The 23,244-nt window shown below is 47.1% G+C and overlaps 1 protein-coding gene across 3 annotated transcripts in view; it reads left to right on the forward strand.

Annotated features, from left to right (window-relative positions):
* The window catches only part of CORO1C (coronin 1C), an 83,981-nt gene extending 69,398 nt beyond the window's left edge, over positions 1 to 14,583 (forward strand). The window contains exons 4-11 of one of the 3 annotated variants that reach the window (XM_007448234.1): positions 2,854 to 2,983; positions 5,574 to 5,755; positions 6,939 to 7,058; positions 8,367 to 8,471; positions 9,949 to 10,094; positions 12,110 to 12,167; positions 12,269 to 12,514; positions 13,612 to 14,583. In XM_007448234.1, coding sequence (XP_007448296.1) covers positions 2,854 to 2,983; positions 5,574 to 5,755; positions 6,939 to 7,058; positions 8,367 to 8,471; positions 9,949 to 10,094; positions 12,110 to 12,167; positions 12,269 to 12,514; positions 13,612 to 13,731 — 1,107 coding nt within the window. In that variant the 3' untranslated portion in view covers positions 13,732 to 14,583. The remainder of the gene's footprint in view (positions 1 to 2,853; positions 2,984 to 5,573; positions 5,756 to 6,938; positions 7,059 to 8,366; positions 8,472 to 9,948; positions 10,095 to 12,109; positions 12,168 to 12,268; positions 12,515 to 13,611) is intronic. The other 2 variants (XM_007448235.1, XM_007448236.1) reach the window with 2 other exon arrangements.
* Positions 14,584 to 23,244: the final 8,661 nt, after the last annotated feature.

Here is a 23,244-nt window from a genome sequence, read left to right on the forward strand (position 1 = left end):
TAAGCCTGAGTCGGAATTCATCTTGCAAAATGCATCTCCTGTTGAGTCTCTGAAGTCTCGTTTCATAATTGTTTCTCTGCCCACTTCGTGCTTTGATTAAGCCAGTAGTTGTTTTCTGTTCCTTCTATTCACAGTTTCAGTCCTGCTTTACATTCAGATAGCCAAGTTCAATGTGGAGCTGTTTTACTGTTCATAAACCCTTGAATAAAAATAGGTGAAAGCAAACAGTTAGCTCTGGAGGGTAACAGATGCCCACACTCGGAGTTTGTTATGTTTGGTGGAGAGAGGCAGTGGTCTGGGTGAGGGGTTGGGAGAGGCAAGGTAGGTTCCCTTTGCCTTCCATGCTTGTTCATATCTGCCGTGTTTAAAATCTGCTGAAAGATGAGCGTGCAGGGGAAATTAGGTGACGTCCTAAACTTATGCCCTCAGAAGGCAGGTTTATGAACGATCACTTAATTCACGACTTTCCTGCAGTCCTCAGAGTGGCACCATTTTTGTTCTGAGTTTTTTCAGGACAACAGAACCGAGCTGAACCTTAACCACTCCTAATTCAGACTCTGCCTTTCCACCAAGCAGTCGAAAACAGACAGTTGTTTGTCTCCTCCTTAAAAATCCCCAACAAGGGAAAATTCTGTTTCTCACTTGTTCCACTGTTGAGTATGATTTTTTCCCCCTGGCAAGTTCTAAATTTGTTATGAACTAGTTCCCTAAGATCTTTTTTGGTAGAAGATTTACTCATTTTAATCTTCATACAGAAGAAGATAATTGTTTTAAACTTTAGCCTGTTCACAAACTTAAATGTTACTTAATATCTGGTTTTAACAGCTTTATTGAGGTATATAATTCACATATAGCTTACCCATTTAAAGTGTACAATTCAGTGGTCTTTAGTATATTCACAGATATGTACCACCATCACCACAGACAATTTTAGAATGTTTTCACCACCTCAAAAAGAACCTCCCCCAAAAAAGAAACCCCATATTCTTTACCTATTGTACCCCTCCCCCACCCCCAGCACTAAGCAACCACTAATCTACTCTCTGTGTCTATAGATTTTCCTTTCTGGACATCTCATATACATGAATCCTACAATATGCGGAGTGTCATCACTGGCTTCTTTACTTAACCTAACATTATCAAGCTTCATCCATGTTGTAGTGTGTGTCAGTACTTAATCCCTTTCTGTGGTCATATATTCCTTCATGTATCACATTTTGTGTATCCATTTATCAGTTGCTGGACATTTGGGTTGTTTCCACCTTTTGGCTGTTATGAATAATGCTGCTATAAAATTTGTGTACAGGTTTTAGTGTGGACATATATTTTCATTTCTCTTGGGTAGGTACCTAGGAGTAGAATTGCTGGGTCATAGGTAACTCTGTGTTTGATCATTTGAGGAACTTCCAAACTGTTGCCCAAAGTGGCTGCACTATTTTTCATTCCCACCAGCAGCGTATGAGGGCTCTGAATTCTCTGTACCCTCGCCAGTGCTTGTTGTTATCTGTCTTTTTGATTCCAAACTCCTAGTGGATATGAAGTGATATTTTATTGTGGTTTTGATGTGCACTTCTCTGATGGCTAATAATGTTGAGCAGCTCTTCATGTGTTTTTTTGCTGTTCATATATCTTCCTTGAAGAAACATCTAGATTCCTTGCTCATTTAAAAAATTTGGTTATTTTCCTTTTATTGTTGAGTTGTAAGAGTTCTTTAAATATTCTAGATAAAAGTCCCTTTTCGGGGGCTTCCCTGGTGGCACAGTGGTTGAGAGTCCGCCTGCCGATGCAGGGGACAGGGGTTCGTGCCCTGGTCCGGGAAGATTCCACATGCCGCGGAGCGGCTGGGCCCGTGGGCCGTGGCCGCTGAGCCTGCGTGTCCGGAGCCTGTGCTCCGCAGCAAATGGGAGAGGCCACAACAGGGAGAGGCCCGCGTACCTCAAAAAAAAAAAAAAGTCCCTTTTCGGATAGATATATGACTTGCAAATTATTTTCTCTCATTCTGTGGGTTGTCTTGTCACTTTCTTGACAGTGCTCTCTGAAGCACAAAAGTTTTAAATTTTGATGAAGTCCAATTAATGTTTTTCTTTTGTAAGAAGATTTCTTTAGTACATGTTACAAAGCTATTAGCTATCTTTTCATTTTCTCAATGTAAAATTATAGAAAATATGATGTTTGAAAAACTGCACCACCCTCCAAGAAGGTTTGGTGGATGGAGTTTGCTTTCCCCTCAAGAATCATGGACTTAGCTAGGGGTTTTCACTCCAGTGCGTCTCTTCATGAGTGCTTCAGTCATTTTGTATTTTTCTTTCAATTTTTTGGTATGCTTCTAACTGGAGAGTTTTGAACTTAACAGGAAATGTATTTTATTTTTTATTTTTTTATTTTTTTGCGGTATGCGGGCCTCTCGCTGTTGTGGCCTTTCCCGTTGAGCGGAGCACAGGCTCCGGACGTGAAGGCTCAGCGGCCCTGGCTCACGGACCCAGCCGCTCTGCGGCGTGTGGGATCTTCCCGGACCGGGGCACAAACCAGTGTCCCCTGCATCGGCAGGCAGACTCTCAACCACTGTGCCACCAGGGAAGCCCCATTAACAGGGAATTTAAAATAAAATCTCTACTAATAGTAAATAAAAGCAGAGAGGTCTAACATTTTTAGACCTTATGGATGTTCTGCTCTTTGCTCTCCTACTGCATTTGAAAAACAGCTGTACGTGTTTCACCACATTCTGCCTTTCATCCAAAGACCACTGTATGTTCTGTTTATGCAGAGCAAGGCTTCACACTGGATGGTCACAGTAAACGTGATAACGAAAGCCGACCGCTTTCATGTGGATGACCTTTCTTCCTTTGCCAACAGGTATGGCAGATCCCAGAAAATGGACTCACCCTTTCCCTGACTGAGCCCGTGGTCATTTTAGAAGGCCACTCAAAGAGAGTCGGCATCGTGGCCTGGCACCCGACAGCCCGCAACGTGCTTCTCAGTGCAGGTAGGAGCTGAGCTGACCTCTGCTTTCCCCTTGCCCTCGCTTCTCGTGGCCTCTGTGTGGAGGGAACAGCAGACGCATGCTGACTGTGCTTGGCAGTTGTGAAGCAGATCATTGGAACCCACGACAGGGTGCCTAAATGTGGGAGTTCCCTAACACCCGTGTGCATGTGTGTGTGTCGAGGCCACTTGGGCAAAGCCAATGGAAGCTGTGAATTTCCTGCCTAGAATTAGGAACAGACACATGCTTACTTATATAATCACATTTCAGCAGAGTCGTGGTTCCTGCTGGGGCCCTCCATGCCTCCATGGCCCTCAGTTGTAGTTATTCCTGATGTAGTAGAAGGAGCCCGAGTAGGAGCCAGGAGCCCTGGGTTCCAGCTTTGGTGTTGCCGCCAACTTTGGGGTGATCCTGTTAGTCAAATACCCTCCTTCCTTTTAAAAAATACTTTCATCTTTCTCCTTATACTTGTAGTCCATGTGTACTATGGAGAATATATATAAACAAAAGGGAGAAAAGAAAAATCATTTACAATCCCACCACCCAGAGGAAACATCATTATTACCCTTTTGATGTTTTTTTTCCAGAGATATTTCTGTGCCCATAAACAATTTTACATACAAAGATGGGTTCAGACACTTTACATGTGACCTGTTTCTGCACTTGCTGGTACACTGTGGTCCTTTTCAGGTGCCATTACATGTTGTATGATATTTTTAATGACTCCATTAATAGTCCATTGTCTGAATACCTGTTTATTTAGTCAGTCCCCTATTTTTGGACATTGAGGTTGTTTCCGATTTTTCACTGTTAAACAGCACTGCAGTGAACCCTTGTGACCAAGTCCTAGTGTTCCTATTGGTTTCCCACTTGTGTAGTTTCCAAGTTTCATCTTAAAGAAATCTTTTTCTTTGTCTAAAATCTGAGATTTTATCTGCTTTTATAGAAGCAATACAAAGGACAGGAAGGAGCTTTGTGGGGTGATGGAAATGTTGATCTTGACTGTGATGATGGCTACATGAATATGTACATGTATCAGAACTTAACCGATGTATACTTAAAATAGGTGCATTGTATTTCATGCAAACTATACCTTAGTAAGATTGGCTTATAAAAAAAGCAGTGCTAGCGTTAGTGGTAGAATTTTAAAGATCTTTCTCCTCACCAGTAAAAAGGAGAGAAGCAGGTCGGTTTTTAACTGAGTATGAAAGGTATTTGTGACGTAGTGAGTTAAGTTAAAAATCTAATGCCTGGTACCTACTGAAACCAAGAACTACTTAAAAGAAAAAAAAGTAAGACTCTCTTGTTTTAAATCACAACTGACTATATAACTGGGAAGCCTTCCAGTGTTCTACTCAGAACCTCAGTCTGATAAGGAGAGGAAACAGTTCCAAAGGTGGAATTCCCTCATGGAAATTACCCTACTGGCCGCCTCATCGAGGTCAAATCTAGGGTATCATCAGCAGACTGAGCCCAGTCTCCCTTTTACACGCAGAGGAGAATGGTTGATTGCAGTGTTGTTTATAGTTTTGCATAGTTTAAGACTATGTGATCCATCCACAGTGGCTGAAGTTACTCATTTGCCTGTGATGGGTCAAATCTCCATCGCAGAGTTTAGCTCCAACTTTTCATACTGTCTGTCGTAGTTTTTTTCACCCATTTCCTACTTCTGACCCTCGGTAACTTAGGTGTCCTGGTTATTAGTGGATAATTTTTCTAAGTGCTTGCAGAATTGGCTTATTGACAAGAATCCATCTTCAGGATGTCCATCCCTTATTTTGCTTCATCCTTGAGCTAATGTCCTGGAAGCAGCAAATGGTGCCTCTTTTTAAAGGGGCCTCAGGGACTTGGGGCCAGCCCTGGAGGGAAGGGAGGATGGAGCTGAAGAGCTGAGGGGCTGTGGCTCAGTGGACCTGTGACCTCTTTGGGGATCAGGTTCTGAATTCACATGCCTACTTGACGACAGTTTGTGCTTCTCAAATCGGGCCAGTCTTGGCCTATTTTTCTCCCCTTTTAAAGATAAAGATCTGCTGTGAGCAGATGGCTAGGCATTTCCCTTCACTTGTAATTTACATGCTTTTGTGCAAGACCATGTCTTAACAGCATGGTTGATGGGAATAACCTGCTATCCAGTCTTTGTCTTGAGCCTCCTAAACCACCATTTAAACCCTTTATTTTTAGTTCCTCTGGAAAAGAAAGAAGCTGTATTCGTTCTGATGCTTGTTTTACTAGAAAAGGAAACTTAAGATCACTCAGGGTCCACCAGCCCAGTTAACTCTTAAAAAAAACATAGGGTTCTATTTTCCTGTTGTTCTTTGTTTTTATTTGTTTGGTTGGTGTTTTTGTTTGTTTCACATGAGCCCAAACTTCACAAGCTGTATTTTTCCTTTAATGTGTTTCTTTTACACAAATTTCTTTTTTCTTGGTCACATCAGTTTTTGACTGCCAGTAAGTAAGCCTTCTTATAATTAGCATCTCCATTTCAATACATAGGTGTGTTTATCCTCCCTGTATTTGTATCGATAGTTTTCACAAATGTGTTGTTGTGCAGGCATTTCTCATCCCTGAGGGGTGTGGTTCTGCTTGTTTTCAGGCTGTGATAACACCATCATCATCTGGAACGTGGGGACGGGGGAAGCCCTTTTAAACCTGGGCGATATACATTCGGACATGATTTACAACGTGAGCTGGAACCGGAACGGCAGTTTGATCTGCACAGCCTCCAAAGATAAGAAAGTGAGAGTAATCGACCCTAGGAAACAGGAGATTGTTGCTGTAAGTATTCTTAGGACAAAAGCCCCAGTATGTGTAGCGCTTTAGGGAGTGAGAACTTTCTGCGTTTTAAGGCAGACCGCAGGGGCTGGGACTGCCAGTCCGTGGACCTTTGCTGTGTGCAGACGCCAAACTGTGAATCAGAAAAGTCTCGGCCAGGCTTCTGTCTCCCAGTTGCCCTTCCCTCCAGAGCTGTGCATTTCTAGCTTTTACCCAAGCCTTCCCTCTCACTTGGTGACCATTTCTCACAAAGAAACAAAGTTTTTTTTTTATCAGTTTGTTTAAGAATGTGCAAGTCTAGAGCAGCTAACCCACAGAGTTTACTGCATGCTGGCTTAGGACTGCAGATGGATCTGTTGATTCCCTCCCCTGCTCCCCAGTCGGTCTTTAAAGGGCCTGACAAGATGCCATGGGTTCTCTCCACAGCTCAGCGTCCCCGTTTCTGCCACCTGAACTAGGCCTCCACAGAATCACACATCACAGCAAAAGGTGGACACTTGGGCCTTTAGTCAGGTTGACACTGCAAGTGTTGAATCCAGAGGTGCCTCACTTCCACCCCACTCTGTGCCTCGTCACGGCCCTTCTCTGAGAAGGTGGCTCATGGCCGGTGATAATTCTCAAGAGTCGGGTGACAGGCATGGCTGGTGCTTATCAAGGCCCCATACCCTGTGCTTTCTCCACTAGAACCTTCCAAGGGGTGGGGCTGGTGGACTCCCACTGAAGAGATGAGGCTAAGGAACGGGTTAGCCAGACTCCACTTTCTGTCCTGTGAAATTGCGAGATGCTATAGCGACCGTCCACCTTCAGATTGTTATCATACTCTTGAGAAACAAAGGCTTGGCAGAGCCGTTTCGTGTGTTTTGTTTTTGCAGAGCCTGGACTTGGGTTGGTGGCAGGGGCTGGTGGAAGGACTGAGGCCTTTCAGTCCAGACCTGGCACGATTGGTCGCTCACCAGCCGAGGGGCCTTGGCCAGATCCCTTGGTGTCGCTTTGTTTCCTCCTCCTTCAGGGAGGGGAGGTGGCCAGTACTGACACGCTCGTGCACGTACGTGCACACGCACACACACACACCTTTGATGTGAGTGCCATGTGGGGTGGTGGGGTTCACTGTCTGAGCCCCCGCTCTCCCCCACTTTTCCTTCCTGCAGTCTGACTGTGTAAGCTGCCTCTTTGCTCTCTCGCCCAGGAGAAGGAGAAAGCACATGAAGGAGCCCGACCCATGAGGGCCATCTTTCTGGCTGACGGCAACGTCTTTACCACTGGTTTCAGCCGCATGAGCGAGCGGCAGCTGGCCCTCTGGAACCCGGTACGCCCCTTCCCAGCCCTGCCACCCCTTCCCCAGCCTCGAGCTTTCTCTTTTCTGAGTGGGCCTTTGGGTTGGTCAGTAGATTATAGGGTTCTCAGTGTCGTTTGCTGAACTCCTGCTTGTCTTAAGTTGGATGTGAAGTTCTCATCCTCACTGGAGACTTACTGCGAAATGTATTTTAAAAATGCATTCTTAATACTCCCAAGGAGTCTCTGTTGACTGTAGATTTTAGAAAGAATGCGTGAAGAATCCAGTGTTTTAGACTTGGGAAATAAGTTCTAAACTTAGTTAAAATATTTTCTAAAGAACATGATCAGATGTCTAAATCAAAATAGTCATGCTTGGGAAAATGTTCATGACAGCACAAGTGGGAAAAACGTACTGAACTGCATATATGGTATGATCCCAATCTGTGTGTGCTTCTATGTTGGAAGGAAATAGGCCAAAATGGTAATTGTTTCTACCCACCGCTGGACCGTGGGATTACGGAATATGGGATGATTTTTATGTTTTTCCTTGTACCTTCTAATTTTTAAAAGAACATGAGTTTATTTTTGTAATAAGAAAAAAGTACTTTTAAAAAAGAAAGCAGGGGCTTCCCTGGTGGCGCAGAGGTTGAGCATTTGCCTGCCGATGCAGGGAACACGGGTTCGTGCCCCGGTGCGGGAAGATCCCACATGCCGCGGAGCAGCTGGGCCCGTGAGCCATGGCCGCTGAGCCTACGCGACCGGAGACTGTGCTCCGCAATGGGAGAGGCCACAACAGTGAGAGGCCCACGTACCGCAAAAAAAAATAAATAAATAAAATAAAATAAAATAAAAAAGAAAGCAGGGGCTTCCCTGGTGGCGCAGTGGTTGAGAGTCCGCCTGCTGATGCAGGGGGCGCGGGTTCGCGCCCCGGTCCGGGAAGATCCCACATGCCGCGGAGCGGCTGGGCCCGTGAGCCATGGCCGCTGAGCCTGCGGGTCCGGAGCCTGTGCTCCGCAACGGGAGAGGCCACAACAGTGAGAGGCCCGCATACCGCAAAAAAAAACAAAAAAGAAAGCAGTCACAAAGGAGATAGGCTCTCATCTCTGTCATGGGATCATACTGATGTGTGCGTTATGTTGCCAAATCGACACAATTTTCAGTGAGTTGGATCTCATCTAGTATTCCTATTGGTAATTACATGTATGAATATCATATGTGCATTGTTTAAACTTTATTTTAGGGAAATGGCTAACTTAATTAGGGATGAAAAATGTATCATCTTATAAAAATTCACCTTTTAAAAATGTGTGTGCGTGTGTGTGTATTTTTTTTTTCCCAGAAAAATATGGAGGAACCAATTGCTCTTCATGAAATGGACACTAGCAATGGGGTGTTGCTACCTTTCTATGACCCCGACACCAGTATCATTTACTTATGTGGAAAGGTAAACAGTAATTTTGCTGTTTGATCTTAAATTTAATCTTGTAAGGAGAAGAGTTTATCCTTCAGAGATTTAGTAGATGAGCAATTGTATAGAGAATAGTGCTCCATGGGTATAAGCTTTTGAGGGCCTCAGAGGCTCTCCAGAGGGTTCTCGCTCCCGGAGTTCAGTGTTAAGGCCCAGGCCTTGAAATTACATGGCCTGACTCAAGTGTCAGGAGGTGACAGTTGTTACAAGAAGACCCCACACTGAACTCAGGACACCTTCCTGCTGCCTGATGATTTCTGCCTAACTAAAGTGTTGGTAGCTTTATTATCATTACTGTTACTTCGTTTTAGAAGGTAAAGACCTCAGTATTCCTTATTCTTCTGTAGGCTCAATTTCCCTTAGAATTTTTGTAGTTGAAATAAATGAATCAATACAAATGGAGCTGTTGATGTGTTCCCTTCCCCAAACCTGTCAGATAGTCCCTTGCTGGGGATGAAGCTGGGGGTGTTTTACTTCTGTTCACAGTTGGTGGAGTGGGCTGCAGACCTGCTTGACATTTTTATAGGTCAGTTATTTAGAAACTGAGATCTTGTCTGTTTCCTTGAAAGTCATTTTACTTGAGATGTTAACAGCTGCCATAGACTGCATTGTTAGCTAGATGTTACTAACACTGGGTGGAAAGTTACTGTGAGTATGTAGAAAACAAATAGTGTATGATTAGCTTGTCTTCCATTGCTTTAGATAGTTACATCATTGAAACAATTGGAAATATGAGAAAGGAGAGGGTTGTTAGGGCAGAGTACCGCCTAGCTCTTTATCACTTCTTCTTACACACACATCTCTCCCCTCAGGCAGAATTGCCTTCATTGTTCAGGTTCATGTAACTGTGCAGACAGTTATTTACACTGAGAGAGGCTAGCAGGTTCTTCAGGTCTTCAAAAAAATCTGACCATTCTAAGCCAAATTATCACAGAACTTGACACATTGTAATGGGATAGCATTCTCCTCTGAAGTTAAAGGTTACTCACTAAAACTGATGTCTCTTCATTAGAAAAATCTTCCTTCTTATTATCTGATTGTCTGGTGTTAGTGCCCTCAGGTCTGTGCCCATGGAGGTATGCTGAAAAATCAGTAATTGCCCGAGAGCCCTCTTGGTCTTCTGTTTGTTTGTTGTGGCGCAGTTGTTGGGCGGAGGTGTTAACCTTTCCGCTCCGACTCTGACTCGGGGCCAGACTCAGTGCAGGAAAGTCAGAACCTTCAGGAGGAGGCAGAGGAGGCTGCTTAAAGGGCGAGCTAGCCTTGCACAAGCGAGGGCTTGCTCTGCCAGGAAGAGAAACCATCATGTACTCGAGGCAAGCCTCCTAAGAGGAGGAAAGGTCAGCCAGCGTAGCGGAGTCCCAGTCAGTGCTGGGTGTATAGAGGAGAGAGACACCCACCTAAATCAGATATTTCGGCTAACGTGAAACACAAACCTGTCTCCGATTCCTCGTAGGGTGACAGCAGTATCCGCTATTTTGAGATCACAGACGAATCCCCATATGTCCACTACCTCAACACATTCAGCAGCAAGGAGCCTCAGAGGGGGATGGGTTACATGCCCAAGAGGGGCCTCGATGTCAACAAATGTGAGATTGCCAGGTAAAGAATCGGTGTCGGAAAGTGTTCAGCCTGCTTATGCCGTCCGTGTCCACGCCTGAGTCTTTCTACCCGTGTGTGTGCAGTAGAATCGTAGAATTAGTGTCTTGTTTCCTGCCCGGTCTTAGCAGCACGGGGCTTGAAAGCAAGAAGAAACCCTTCAAAATCATCCCATCCAGCTGTGCCCTCCCCGTCCTTCAGAAGATAAACTTGAAATGCAGTGGTTAAGAGGCTTCACTGGGGTGTATCACACCCTGATTTAAGTAGTGAAACCATCGTCGCTTGTCTTCAGGCTGCGACTGTGGCCAGCGTCCCCTGGGAGGCAACCAGGAAGAGCCTGTCCCTGGGATGGAAATGAGGGATGGTTTTCCTGCCCTGCAGAGGGACCAGCCAGGTTCCAAACCGGGTTGTGGAGCCCGCAGATCCGACACTAGAGAAACAAAGTTCCACAGCAGGTGTTAGGTTAGCTTGGCTTAGGAAGCTCAGCTGTGTGTTGTAACTTCCGCCTCTCTGGACTACTCTGTGGAGTTTTTATAACACTGTGTTTATATGGACATTTTTCTAAGCGTGCTGACCTGGTCACACAAATAATTGACACGTCTTTAAAAATATAAGAAATCTTTATGAGCCCTTTTTTTTATATTAATCACTGCACGGTTTTGTTTTGTTTTTTTTTTTTAAATAATACCTTCAACTCTATAGCTAGAATAATGAAGGAAAGCTGTCACAGATAATTCTAAATTGTGGTTTAAATCAAACTAATCAAAATGTGGTTCAAAACAGATTGAATCTGAATTTCAAAATTACATTCAGGATTTGGGAACACATTTATTTTACTGTCATCTAAAAGTTTAAAAGACGTAGTCGGCCCTTTGTATTTGCGAGTTCCAAATCCAAGGATTGAGCATATTTGGAAACAAAAGTTCTAGAAAGTTCCAAAAAGCAAAACTTGAATTTGTGGCGCATGGGAAACCATTTACGTAGCATTTACTTTGTGTTTACAACTGTTTTCATAGCATTTACGTTGTACTGGGTATTGTAAGTAATCTAGAATGACTTAGAGTATAAAATGCTGTGCCATGTTATGTAAGGGACTTGAGCATCCGCAGATTTTGGTGTCCGTGGCAGCTCGTGGAACCTATCCCCCGCAGATACAGAGGGATGACTGTATAAGGAAGTCATTCAGGACGCCTCCTGTTCACTCAGTATTTCTGGGGCGTTGGTTACGTGTTGGGCGCTGTGCTACTCACACGGCCCGGATCCCCTTTCTCTTCGTACCCATGCTGTGAGGCGGGTGCTGGTTTACCCCCCATGTGGATGAGGAGCTCGAGGCTGGGTCAGGTGGGCACATGCCCAGGTGTGGGGGGTGGAGCTGGCCATCCAGCCCAGGCCAGCCTTCCCACCACTGGGCTGACCGCACAGGTTTTGGGCTTGGTCTTCCTACTCTTCCTACACCCTGGATAGTTCCAGATTTTTCTTGAGTGTTGTGCATGATGTGGTTTGCTCGGATGCCAACATTTAATTCCTAGGATTGTTTTCGTTTCTTTTTAAAAATCCTATTTATACTTAACGAAAGTTCAGCCACTTCACGTTGGCAGAAGACGTGGCATCCAGGTCATAGGTACTCTCTTGAGACATGTGTGTTCACTGTCTTCTGGCTTGGTAATTGTCTTCTGGCTTGGTAATTGTCTTCTGACTTGGTAATTTTCTCATAAGCGGTTCATTGTAGGTGGTGTTAATCATTTCCCCACAGTTGATTTGCCCCCAGGTGATTGGAACTTGACTGTCACCATAATGCATAGGCCTCTGTTCGTGTCTCCTATCTGCTGTCCCCTAGCATAGCTACTCTCAGCTTCTATTTTCTCCTCTCTGAAATGGGAACACTGAATTCTACCTGCTCCCCAGGATGCGTCAGATGAGGTGATGGGCAAACACAGAATGTACGAGTGAATTATTAAGCCTGTTACTTGGCCTCCTGTTTCACTTAATGCAACTTTGCCTTTATTTCTCCTTTGAAGATTCTTCAAACTTCACGAGAGAAAGTGTGAGCCTATTATCATGACTGTCCCCAGGAAGGTAAGTGCCCAGTTGTCTAGGCAATCCATGTTTTAAAAAGGTTTTAAAAATCCCAGAGCTCCCTTCCTTACCTGTGGATTTCTCCACTGTGTCTCGTGTAGTCTGACCTTTTCCAGGATGACCTGTACCCTGACACGGCGGGGCCTGAAGCGGCGCTGGAGGCGGAAGAGTGGTTCGAGGGGAGGAATGCAGATCCACTCCTCATCTCCCTGAAGCACGGATACATTCCCGGCAAAAACAGGGACCTCAAGGTGGTCAAGAAGAACATTCTGGACAGCAAGCCCACGACAAACAAGAAGTGCGACCTGATCAGCGTCCCCAAGAAGACCGCAGACACGGCCAGCGTGGTAAGGACCGCAGGGCCTGGGGCGTGCTGGGCCGGCTCGGCCTGGCCCTTCCGAACGTGCCTGCCAGCCTGGGCGTCTGCGGGCACTGCCCCTGCTGGACGGATGGGGTTCAGTAATGGTAACAGACACTGTTTTTAGGAACCACTTTGATCACGTGACATTTATGAGTTTGACTCCTTTAGCTCTCTTTTTTATGATGACCAGGATAGAAGTCAGTCTGTTACCGATGCCGGGAAGATGAGGTCCCAGGAAGGAGGGAGTGGTGAGAGATTTTAGAAGTTGCTAAGTGTTTGAGTGGCAGAAGGATCTGGGGTGAGTGGGACTTAGAGGCAGAGATGATCCTGGGCATCTTGGCAAGAATTGTTTCAGGGGAGTGATGGAGACCAGAGGCTGACAGTGAAGACCCCTGTGGCCACGGGAGAGCAGGATCGAGCCAGGGAGGAGAGGGGGCTGGCGTCGGCAGGCTGTAGAGTGGAGTTCTGGGGGCCAGGAGCGGCCGGGAATTGTCGATGTGGAGGTGGCAGAGACAAGAGGCAAAGTGCCCTCAGGAGCTAGTGTTTTGACTGTGACCGAGCAAGCCACATGAGGCACCACAACTTCGGGGACTGCAGGTTTCCTGCAGAAGAATCAGCTCCACGAGGGAGAAGCTCAGGCTCTTTAGAGGAGCAGGCAGGGCAAGGGATGTAGTTTCCAAGGACCTTTCTAGGAGCTGATAGGGGCTCAGTAGCCTCTGGAGGGTCACCCGTCACCCTGGTCACATAGAAGATGCTCCTGCTGGAGTTGGCTGATCGGGGTGGTTGGGATATGGGGCAGCCTTGCAGGGATCAGTCTCTTCCTGCAGTTTAGTTGTGTCCCAGGAGTCTCCATCCAGGTAGGCGCACAGGTGGGGCCAGGAACCGTGATACACTGTTGCTTCGCTGTGGGTGCCAGTTGGCCAAGCCAGCATTCCTGGCGTTCCTACAAGGCTCAGCCGGGCCGCTGCAGCCTGCCACTTCCAAAACGGAAGGTCACAGTTATACCCCGTGCATTCTACCTGTGCTGAACGTTGCTGCTTTTTAGTCACCCTCTTCCCTCCCCTCTTTTTTTTGTTTCCTTAGCAAAATGAAGCCAAATTGGATGAGATTTTGAAAGAGATCAAATCTATAAAAGACACAATCTGCAATCAAGATGAGCGTATTTCCAAGTTAGAACAGCAGATGGCAAAGATAGCAGCCTGAAGGTCCACCCCCCACCCCGCAGACGGAGCAGGAACGCGCGCTCGTGGCTGGTAGTTGGTGTGGTCCCAGGGAGGGCGAAAGGGAGGCACTGCCACTTGGAGACATTTCAGATCTGTCGACCAGCGATAGGCCACATTCCAGTAAGGACTCAACTCGTCTCCCAAATTTGCAGAAACAAAATGTGGTTTAAAAGCTGAGCTTTTTACCAGAAAGCTTTTTTTGATGTTTTAAGTGTTTATGTGACTTGTGAACTTCTAAAAGACAAAAGTGCTACTTTGATAATCCCAGATATTCTGAATTTTAGAAAACCAACCAATTCTGATTCAGTGTCCTGCCCAAGTACCTTTGTTTTTTTGTTTTTTTTTTGTTTTTTTTTTTTACAAACAGGGACCAATGCCACATTGCTTTTTATATTTCTTTTTTTTTTTTTAATGTTGCCAAAACCAAAAGTAGCTTTTTTTTCTTTGTATTTTGCTACTTTGCAGTATTTGTGTGTGGGGTTTTTTTTTTCTCCTTAATTTGAAAGGGACAGCACTGTGTATGTTTATAAACTAAATGGAGATATTATTTTGTATAAACATTCATCTGAGAACAATCAGAGCAGTAGCCACACTGTGCTGGCTTCTTTGCAGCACAAACCTGGTCATCTTAATGACTGTACAAAAGGAAGACTTGAAAAATCATGTGGATTCATATTCCCACCCCTCCCTTTCCATTGAGTCTTCTGATCAAAAAAAAGCTCATATCGAATCGTTTCCTTTCTCTTTTCTAGAAATTGGGTGGTTGTACCAGAATGGAACTTTGCTTCTTGGTTATCCTGTGCTTCAGATGATTATAATCGAACCTAAACTAGCATGTGTTTCTGCGGTTTTGTTACACACATAGAATGTATTACCTTCATCACTTTAACGTCATGTTCCAGGTTTTGGTTAGTACTTGACAAGGGTGTCCAGGACGAGGAGCCACACGTGCTGTGGGGTGTTCCTTCTTGTCCCTTTCAGCAGCTGGCCTGGCTCCCGAGTACCCTGGGATGGGGTGAGACAGACTAGGGAACCTGGAGGGAAGCGTTTGCCCCACGTGATCCTCTGCTTTCCTGCGTGTCCCGTGCTGCCCTTCGCTGTGTTAGACAGGTCCCCCACACCCCTGGAGCTCCTGCCCTTTCTTCTCCCTCCTGTATGCAGCCCCCTCTCTCAGGGCTCCCTCGGCCGTCCCTCCCTCCTCCTGCCTTTCGGTGCTAACTGCATTCTGCTAAGCTGAGGCCAGAGGGTGCTGTTGAATATTGATATTGAGACTGGGGAGGAGGTTCGAGAAGGAAGCAGACATCTGCTGTAGCTTTGATGGTGCAGCTGGTCCCTGCGCACCCTCTTCACAAACTCCCCCGCGCCCCCCTGCAGTTGCACCGTGGCTGGATCCGAGCACAGAGACTACCCAGCCCCCAGCCAGACACTGATCTCCCATGGCCTGCCCCACTCCCGGGTTAGCTGGGACTTCTCTCCATTTCCATTTTCTCAGAGTGCGTGCTTGAGGAACAAGATTTAAAGAGCCTCTGCTTTGGAAGGGCTGAGTGCCTGTGGTGGAACGGGAATCGTGTCAAGCATTAGGACCACGGCGGGGACCCTTGCACGTGCTCTTGCTGGCGTGGGGACGGTTTGGGACTGGCTGGAAGCGTCTGTGCGCGGGGACCCAGGCTGAGGCAGAGCGTGGCATCGGTGGGTTGGGCTGCATGGTCAAGCCGTCCTCGTGTCTGAATAGAGAAGTAGGTACCGTGTTCTTTACCAATCGTGGGATTGCCGTCTCCATGGTTTCAGGGCATCTGAATGTTTGGTGTGGTTTTGTGTGTGCGTGCGTGTGTGTTTTAAATATTAAAGTGAATAATGAGGTGTTAAGAAAACAATAACAGTGATTTATATTCAAACCTGTATGTGTTTCTTTATCAACATAATCTGCTAAGGACCTTCATTTTTAAGATTCAGAAGTGTTCTAAGGTTCAGACACCCAATTAATTAAGTGAACAAAATTGTTGATGGCGGTGAAACACCGTAGGGAATGCGGTTCGGAGAGGAGGGCGAGGGCGAGTTATCCTGATCTTAGTGTGTAGTTTATGGCTTAGTTAATGGACGGACTCCCTGCCAGTCTCAGTTGGCGCCTCAAGCTCTGTGGATTATTTTTCCTGTTTTGCCTTTTTTTTTTTTAAATCCATGCTATCCCAGAGGAAAACCAGTGAATTACTGCTAGATCGGCTCTTATAGAGCGGCCATCGTATTCTGTCAAAACACTTGCTTCCATTTTCAAAGATAAAAAAAAAAAAATCGTTGGTTACCAAACGGTGTCCGTGTTTATTTCGCACGCCCACTGTCTTTGAGGCAGCACGCAGCTTGCTGCCTGACCCAGCATCTCTGACTCGGTGGAACCACCCTCTCGGGGGGTAAGTACGGGGCACATGTGGGTGGGCCCCGGGTTCCGCAGGTGGAGTGGGGTCTATCCTGCCTCCAGCCTCTGCCAGGGACGGATCTGGGGCAGATAGTCTAGTCTGGATGAGCCCCGAATTGTGAAGGCAGGACGAGACTTGCGTAGAGTTCAAGTGAGAGGAATAGCCACATCTAGCCACCCAAGGAGCCCACTGCACGGCCACCATGGGTCCTACGACAAGCTGATTCCCTGGGAATGGGGGCCTTGGAAAGCAGCTCTTTCTTCAGTAGGAAGCCCAGTACTCCTGGCTTAGCTGTGCTTTTTATTCCAGAAGAAGGTTTTCAAGGCCACTTTAATTTCTTGGCCCTCTCTCCTCTTCCCTTTTTGCACTGAAACATTGTCCCATGATATCTCAGTGATGGTAGCAAAGAATTTCCCTCCATTTGGTTTTTCTAAATGTCACTATGATGACTACTTGGCACGAAGCCTCCCGTCCTCAAACACCCTCTTCCTGAAGTTGCTGTAGTCTGTGAGGAGAACGGCGGCCAGGGTCGTTGTCAGCCCGTCTGTGGTTGCAGGAAGTGGAAGTCGGCTGCTTCCGTCTGCAGCCCCTCGGTGCCCCCAGTCAGGGGGCAGATGCGTGGTGTGGGGCGTTTACGACCGACTGGTTTCTCACCTTGGCCGCCTTGCTCCTTTGCCAGAAGGCCCAGGGTTACCACGTTAGCCCCAGACAGACAGCCAGGCCCCGTCGAGGGAGAACTTCCGTTTTTTAAAGCCTACTTCCCTTGCTGTACTTGGTGTTCTGTGTCCAGAAGAATTTTGGTTGGCTCTTCAGAATCAGTTAACTCGAAGCAACCCTTACCTTTCTGCTGATAGCACGTTCCCATGTCCTAAAGCCATCACTGGGTCACAGACCCGAGACAGTCAAGGACACACACCTCTCCTCCTGCAGGTGGGCAGCTGCACAGTGCCCTTGCTTCCTTTTTCAGATGAAAAACGTTTTTTCCTCCACTGCTGGAGGGAGTGTGTGTAAATTGGTACTCTTGCCGAGGGCAGATTGACAGGGTAGATCAGGAGTTTTCGACGTTCTTACCTGTTAGCCCAGGATTTTCACCTCTGGGAATTTTGTCCCAAGGACAGTAGTGGGAGGCATGTTTGGGAACTGGAAGAGTGAAAATTAGTCCAGCAGACGGCGGCTTAGTTATTAACCACCCCGGAATAGATTGTTTTTGACAAACCCTTTTAGGGATATGTGCCTATATTGATACAATGAATATTTCTGTGTAGCGTAAAGACCACAAATGTTGCTATGTAGGGTAGCAGTTGTGGGTAATTTTTCATTAATTGGATTTTTTCTGAATTTCTAAATTTCCTATAAATGTCTTTATTCCCAGAAAGAAGTTATTAAAAGTAATGTGTGAGTGAGAAATTAATAGTACCTTAAAGCAGGCATCGTAAGTCAGTGGTGGGGAAGGAAGTGGTGGGACATTAAAGTCGCTCTGGGGGCAGGGACTCCTTAGTGCCTCCCAGCAACACCAGTGTCCATGCTTAATGGGGTCAGTAGTTTTGTTTTCAAATTTAGAAGTAAAAATAAGTCCCTTTTTACCTAGACTTCAGACTGGCAATAGAATAAATCACAAGGGAAAAGATAGGTTGGCTGCGTAACAATCAAATTACATATTCAATATGTCCAAAAAGCAAAGGCCACGGAAACTGGGAAATATGTTTCCAACCAACGCAATAGGGGATAATATCTTTTAGTATGCTTAAATCCGAGTCCCAGCTGCCGCCTCTGTTTGAATGGGATGGTTTCACCTCCCTGGTGGAGTGTGTCCAGTTTTAAGTCCGAGAGGGTCTTGACGTGCAGATAGCAGTGTTCTTCGTCCTGCCCCCAGGAATTTAGTCCACCAGCAACTGGTTTAACACAAACTTAGAAGTGGAAGGAGTTTGCTAGGAGACGCTAGTCATAGTGTGCTTGGGGCAAGTTCCTGGAATGGCAAAGTGGAGGGAGAGAAATTACTCCAGGTCCAAAGATCCTCAGGGGTCAGGTGGCTGCCAAGTTTGGTAGATGGGTTGCAACCTTGAGGAAGGTGGATTGAGAGAGGCTCTTTGAGATTCAGTGTAGTTTCACGTTACTCCCCGTGAGGGGAGAGCAGTGCCGGTCTGGTTTCCCGGGGAGCCGGGTCAGACGGGAAGTTAATCCACTGAAGCACTCAGCTCAGGAGGTTGGGAAGCAGTTGAAAAGCAAGTGGACGGATCTCTTCTGCTACGAAAATCACTAGGTGCTGAGTTTTTTGTCGTTGTTGTTTTAATGGAGGCTTCCTCATGCTGATCTGAAAGACTCAATGAATATTTTTGGAAATGATGATGTGGTGGGTTTGGAGCAGCCCGGGAGAGAGACGATTCAGACAAAGGCCCGGCAGACAGTTGTGGGTATAGGGAAAGCTTTGGGTTGAAAGAAACGGACAGTCATCAGTGTCTGAAAGGGGACGAGCAAGGAGCTGGCCTGGTGTCGGGTGCTCTGCTTGAGGGCTTCAAACACAAAGTTAGTACCTTCCCCACCTTCACGGCCAACTAGTCCAGGTGATGCAGACCGATCACAGTGTGAACAGGTCACGCACAGCGTCCCGGGGCCACTGAGATGCCTTCTTCACAGCCCTGCTATCTTCTCATTACTCATTTCTAAACCACCCCTCCCCACCATGGTTCCATTCATCTTGGCATTCACTGAGGAAATACGAGATCTTAAGGGGCCTGCAGAAGTTTGGAGTGGAGCCAGTGACCAAGTGGCCCAGCCAGGAAACATTGTTTGGACTGAAGCTCAGTTCCCTGAAGGTCGAGAAATCAACCTTCAGGGTTTCAACAACAAAATCCAAGCTTTGGAGCTCTAAGCAACAAGGTCTGAGAACTGGGAAGTTGCCCCATACATAATAGGAAGTTGTTGCAGGCTCATTTCTGTGCCAAGATGCTATTTGGTTTGTAGAAGGTAGACAAAGCACCTCCTGGTTAACGTACTGCCATTCTCAACTGCAGTTCCCAAAGTGACAAGCGAGTTCTTACCGCCCTGGCCAGTTTCTACCAGGGCAGTGGATTAAAATGTCACAAAAGACAGCAAGGTGGAGATTTCCATATGGGCATCTGGGCACCTGCCAGAAACCCCCCCTCGTAGAGTGACCAGACCATTGTGTGAACAGCCTTGTAACTGGTTCCTGTACCTCTGCCCGCCTGTTCCCTTTTTTGCTTCCAGAGTGATGTTTTCTAGAACAGAATCTGTCAAGATCTCTGAGAGAGACACAGGTGGTTCCTCTCTTTATCTCCAGCTCTTCAGCTTCCCCTAGGAGAGCCCCCTTGACTTGCCCCTTCCTCCCTCCCACCTGGTTCCTATCTCCTCTCAGCCGCTCATATTGGCTCCAGCTTCAAAATACATCCATATTCCGGCTACTTCTCACACCGCTGCTGTAACCCTGCTAGTTCATGCCCCCATCATCTCTGAAATGAGCTGAGCTTCTTCTGTACTGTGTTCTCCGGAGAAACGGAGCTAATAAGATGTGTCCCCATACATAGTGAGAGATTCATTATAAGAATGGGCTCACATGATTATGGAGGCCTAGTTCCCATATCTCCAGTCAGACAACTGGAGACCCATTGTTTCATTTTGAGTCCAAAGGCAGCAAAAAACCAAGCTCAGAGGCAGTCAGGCAAGGAGTTCCTGCTTACTGAGCCTTTCTGTTCCAGTCTGGTCTTCAACTGATTGGATGAGGCCCACCCACTCACACTGGGCAGGGCAGTCTGCTTTCCTCAGTCCACCAATGCAAATGTTCATCTCACCCAGAAACATCTTCACAGACACACCCAGAATAGTACTTGACCAAATTTCTAGGTACCCTGTGGCCCAGTCAAGTTGACACGTAAAAGTTAACCATCACATCTTCCAAACCAAGCTTCCTGTTGTCCCCTGCTGTAGTCTGTTATCAACATAGCAGCCAGAGTAACCTCTTAAGGTATGAAGGCAGGGTTGGGTAAACAAAGGCCCACAGGCCAAATCCAGCCCACTGAAAGTTTCTGTACAGCCCACAAGCTAAGAAGAGTTTTTTTACGTTTTGAAATGGCTGGAAAAAACCCAGTGACAAGTAAAAATTACATCAAATTCAAGTTTTAGTGTCCATAAATTTTATTGGAACGTAGCCACGCCCATTTGTTTGAGCAGCATCTATGGCTCCTTTCACTCTACACCCTCAGAGTTGAGTAGTTAGAATGAGACCCAATGGTCACAAAGCCTGAAATATTTACAATCTGGCCCTTTAGGAAAAAGTTGGCTGACTCCTGTTTTTAAGGCCAAAACCCTCCACTGGCTTTTCATCCCACTCAATAAGAGCTATAAGATCCTCACAATAAGTTGAGGCTGGCCCTCGACTTCCTGACCGCATCTCCTGATGTCCCCTTGTCACAAGGCCTCCTACCTCTGAGCTTTCACATGTGCTATTCTCTCTGGACCGTCCATCCTTCCCCCCACCCCCAGTGTCTGCAGGACTCACAACACCTATCACCACCAGCTCTATCAACTCATTGAGTTTCTGTCTCTCCCAAATTGAATGAGAACAGACAGGAACTTGACTATGGTATCCCTAGATTCTGGCATATGGTGTTAATAAATACTTGTTGAATGAGTGAATTGAAAATATAGACATTATTATCTGAGATGCGGATACCTATTGGATTATCTGGGCAACAGTGCTTTGCTTCCAGATTATGACCCTCCCCTGACCACAGTCCATCCCAGGCTGGACCAGCGAGTCCGCCACCTTCAGTGCCGGCAAATCAGTTCTCCTTTACAAAGGCCTGGGATTTGGGGGTGCAGGGAGCTAGCAGGCAGGCAGGACAGGTACACAGTGATGGAGAAAGCGCTCTGGGTCCCTTCTGCTCCCGAAGTCCATGCCCAAGATCCTGCTGCACAAGTTACCCCAGGAATCCTACTGCCACCTAAGCCGGTTTGAGTTGAGTTTGTCTGCAACCAAAACTCCTGCCTCATGCAGCTCTGTCTCCCTCATCAGAGCCCCTTGAGTTCCGAGGTCCAGAGTTCTTCATCTTTGTACCTTTAGGGCCAAGCCCAGGCCCAGTGCTTGGGGTGGCTCCTTGGAGACATTGATTTCTTCAGCTGCTGTGCTCCTTGGAAAACTCATGGAGTCTGAAGCACTTTAGATTTGACTGCCATCTGGCCTTCTAGGTCTGGAACCAGCCCCTGCGCTGGACACTGTCCACCCTAAGCTGACCCAGTGAGCCCTGGAGAGTCCCTGTCCACTCTGGGGGACTGGCTTACTTTGCAGGCTCCCATTCCAGCAGCCAGCTTCTGAGAGGCAGCCAGAATTGGGCTGAATGTGAACTCCTCAAAGTTCTATTCCCATTTGAGAGGGGAATTGTTGCAGGAAGGGGGACCCCTTCCAGGGCCCAAGAGTGGACTCTTGTCTAACAGTCGGAAATGAATTGTCCGAGGAGGCACACGTGATGACAAAGCAAGAGACTATTGGGAAGAGGCACCCGGGTCGAGAGCAGCAGGGTGAGGGAACCCAGGAGAAATGCTCTGCCACATGGCTCGCAGTCTCGGGTTTAATGGTGATGGGGTTAGTTTCCGGGTTGTCCCTGGCCAATCATTCTGACTCATGGTCCTACCCGGTGGCACACACGTCACTCAGCCAAGATCGATTCCAGCAAGAAGGATTCTGGGAGGTTGGTAGGGACATCTGGACCGGCGTCTCCTGACCTTTCCCAAATTCTTCTGGTTGGTGGTAGCTTGTCAGTTCTGCATTCCTCACCAGGAGGTCCTGTTGTCAGGTAACTCATGCAAGTGGTTACTATTGGGCCTTGCCAGGGAGGGCAGTTTTGATCATTGGTCCCCCTAACAGAATGACGTCCTGGCTGTGGTGGGCCCCAAAGTGGCCGTTTCCCCTTCGGACATTCAAATCAACCAGTGGCAGCCTGTGAGCCCTCCCTTGGGTCAAAGAGGGTGTGTGGGGAGGAAGAAGGGAAGGGCAGGCATTTGGGTTTGGTTCCCCTCTGCCTCTCCAGGGCTGGGCCTTTTATTAGAATATCTCTGTTCTCTGTTTCATGAGACCTTTGCTTTCACTTGAACAAAGGGTCCTGTGGGTAAATTTGAAAACTGCTGCGCTGCCAGCTGGACTCCTGTTTGTCTGAGAGGAAGCCACAGGCTTTGTGGTCTGGCCCACCTGGGCCCTTCCCTGAGCCCCAGCTTCCTAGGAGGCATGATTCTGTGGGACGCCACCCCCGTTTTCTTGCAGTTTTTTCCATTTTCAGGGAAATGGGCATAGGGTCCTACAGGAAGTGGGCATCTTGTGAGGGAGGGGCCCCGCGGGTCCCCAGCAAATTACAAAGATGATCGGATCTCAGCTACTCCTGGCCTGTCAGATACAGTCCTTGCCTATCCACATATTTCCCGAAGTCCACAAGTGTTTATTTGTTTGTATGTTTTTTTCTCGTTTTCCTCAATAACTGACCAGCTTATGTCTGGTGAATACCACGATGGAGCTAAGCTCTGCTGGCTTTGGCCACCTAATGCTTGCTCTCTTTGTCTCTATGGTATTAAGTTTCATAAGGACGGTTTCCCACCGCACTCCACAACCAGAAACGACTAAGGAGCAACAACCAGATAGGCCTCTGCACAAGCAGAGCTGTACAGGCAGTGGTGAGGCCGTTGAGACAGGGTGCCCACCGTGAGGCTGTGGCCGTCACCATGTGGCAGCTGCAGCACTTTAGCCCATCAGCTGGCGGAAGCACGACCTCATTTAGCACACAAATGATCATCTAGGAGGGTCCGAGTATAAGGAGGTTGTGGACTGTTTGGATATCAAATCCTTCGTCGTCCAGTTGGCAGCCCAAGGAGCCACACCGTTCCCTTTAAGATGGGGCTGCTCCATCTTAAATTAATGCCCAGGACCACATTTTCCCAAAAGGCCCATAAATGGGCCTTTGTTCCCAGCCTAGCCCACCACTGGTCTCTGGTAGAGAAAGGAACTTAACACCCATTGGCTTTGCTGATTGTAATTCCTGCTCCACACCCCAGCTGCTCCCTTCAGGTTAGAGGGTGGTGGG

The sequence above is a fragment of the Lipotes vexillifer genome, unplaced genomic scaffold, assembly GCF_000442215.2.
Source record: "Lipotes vexillifer unplaced genomic scaffold, Lipotes_vexillifer_v1.1 scaffold236, whole genome shotgun sequence".
NCBI classification, from domain to species: Eukaryota; Metazoa; Chordata; class Mammalia; order Artiodactyla; family Lipotidae; genus Lipotes; species Lipotes vexillifer.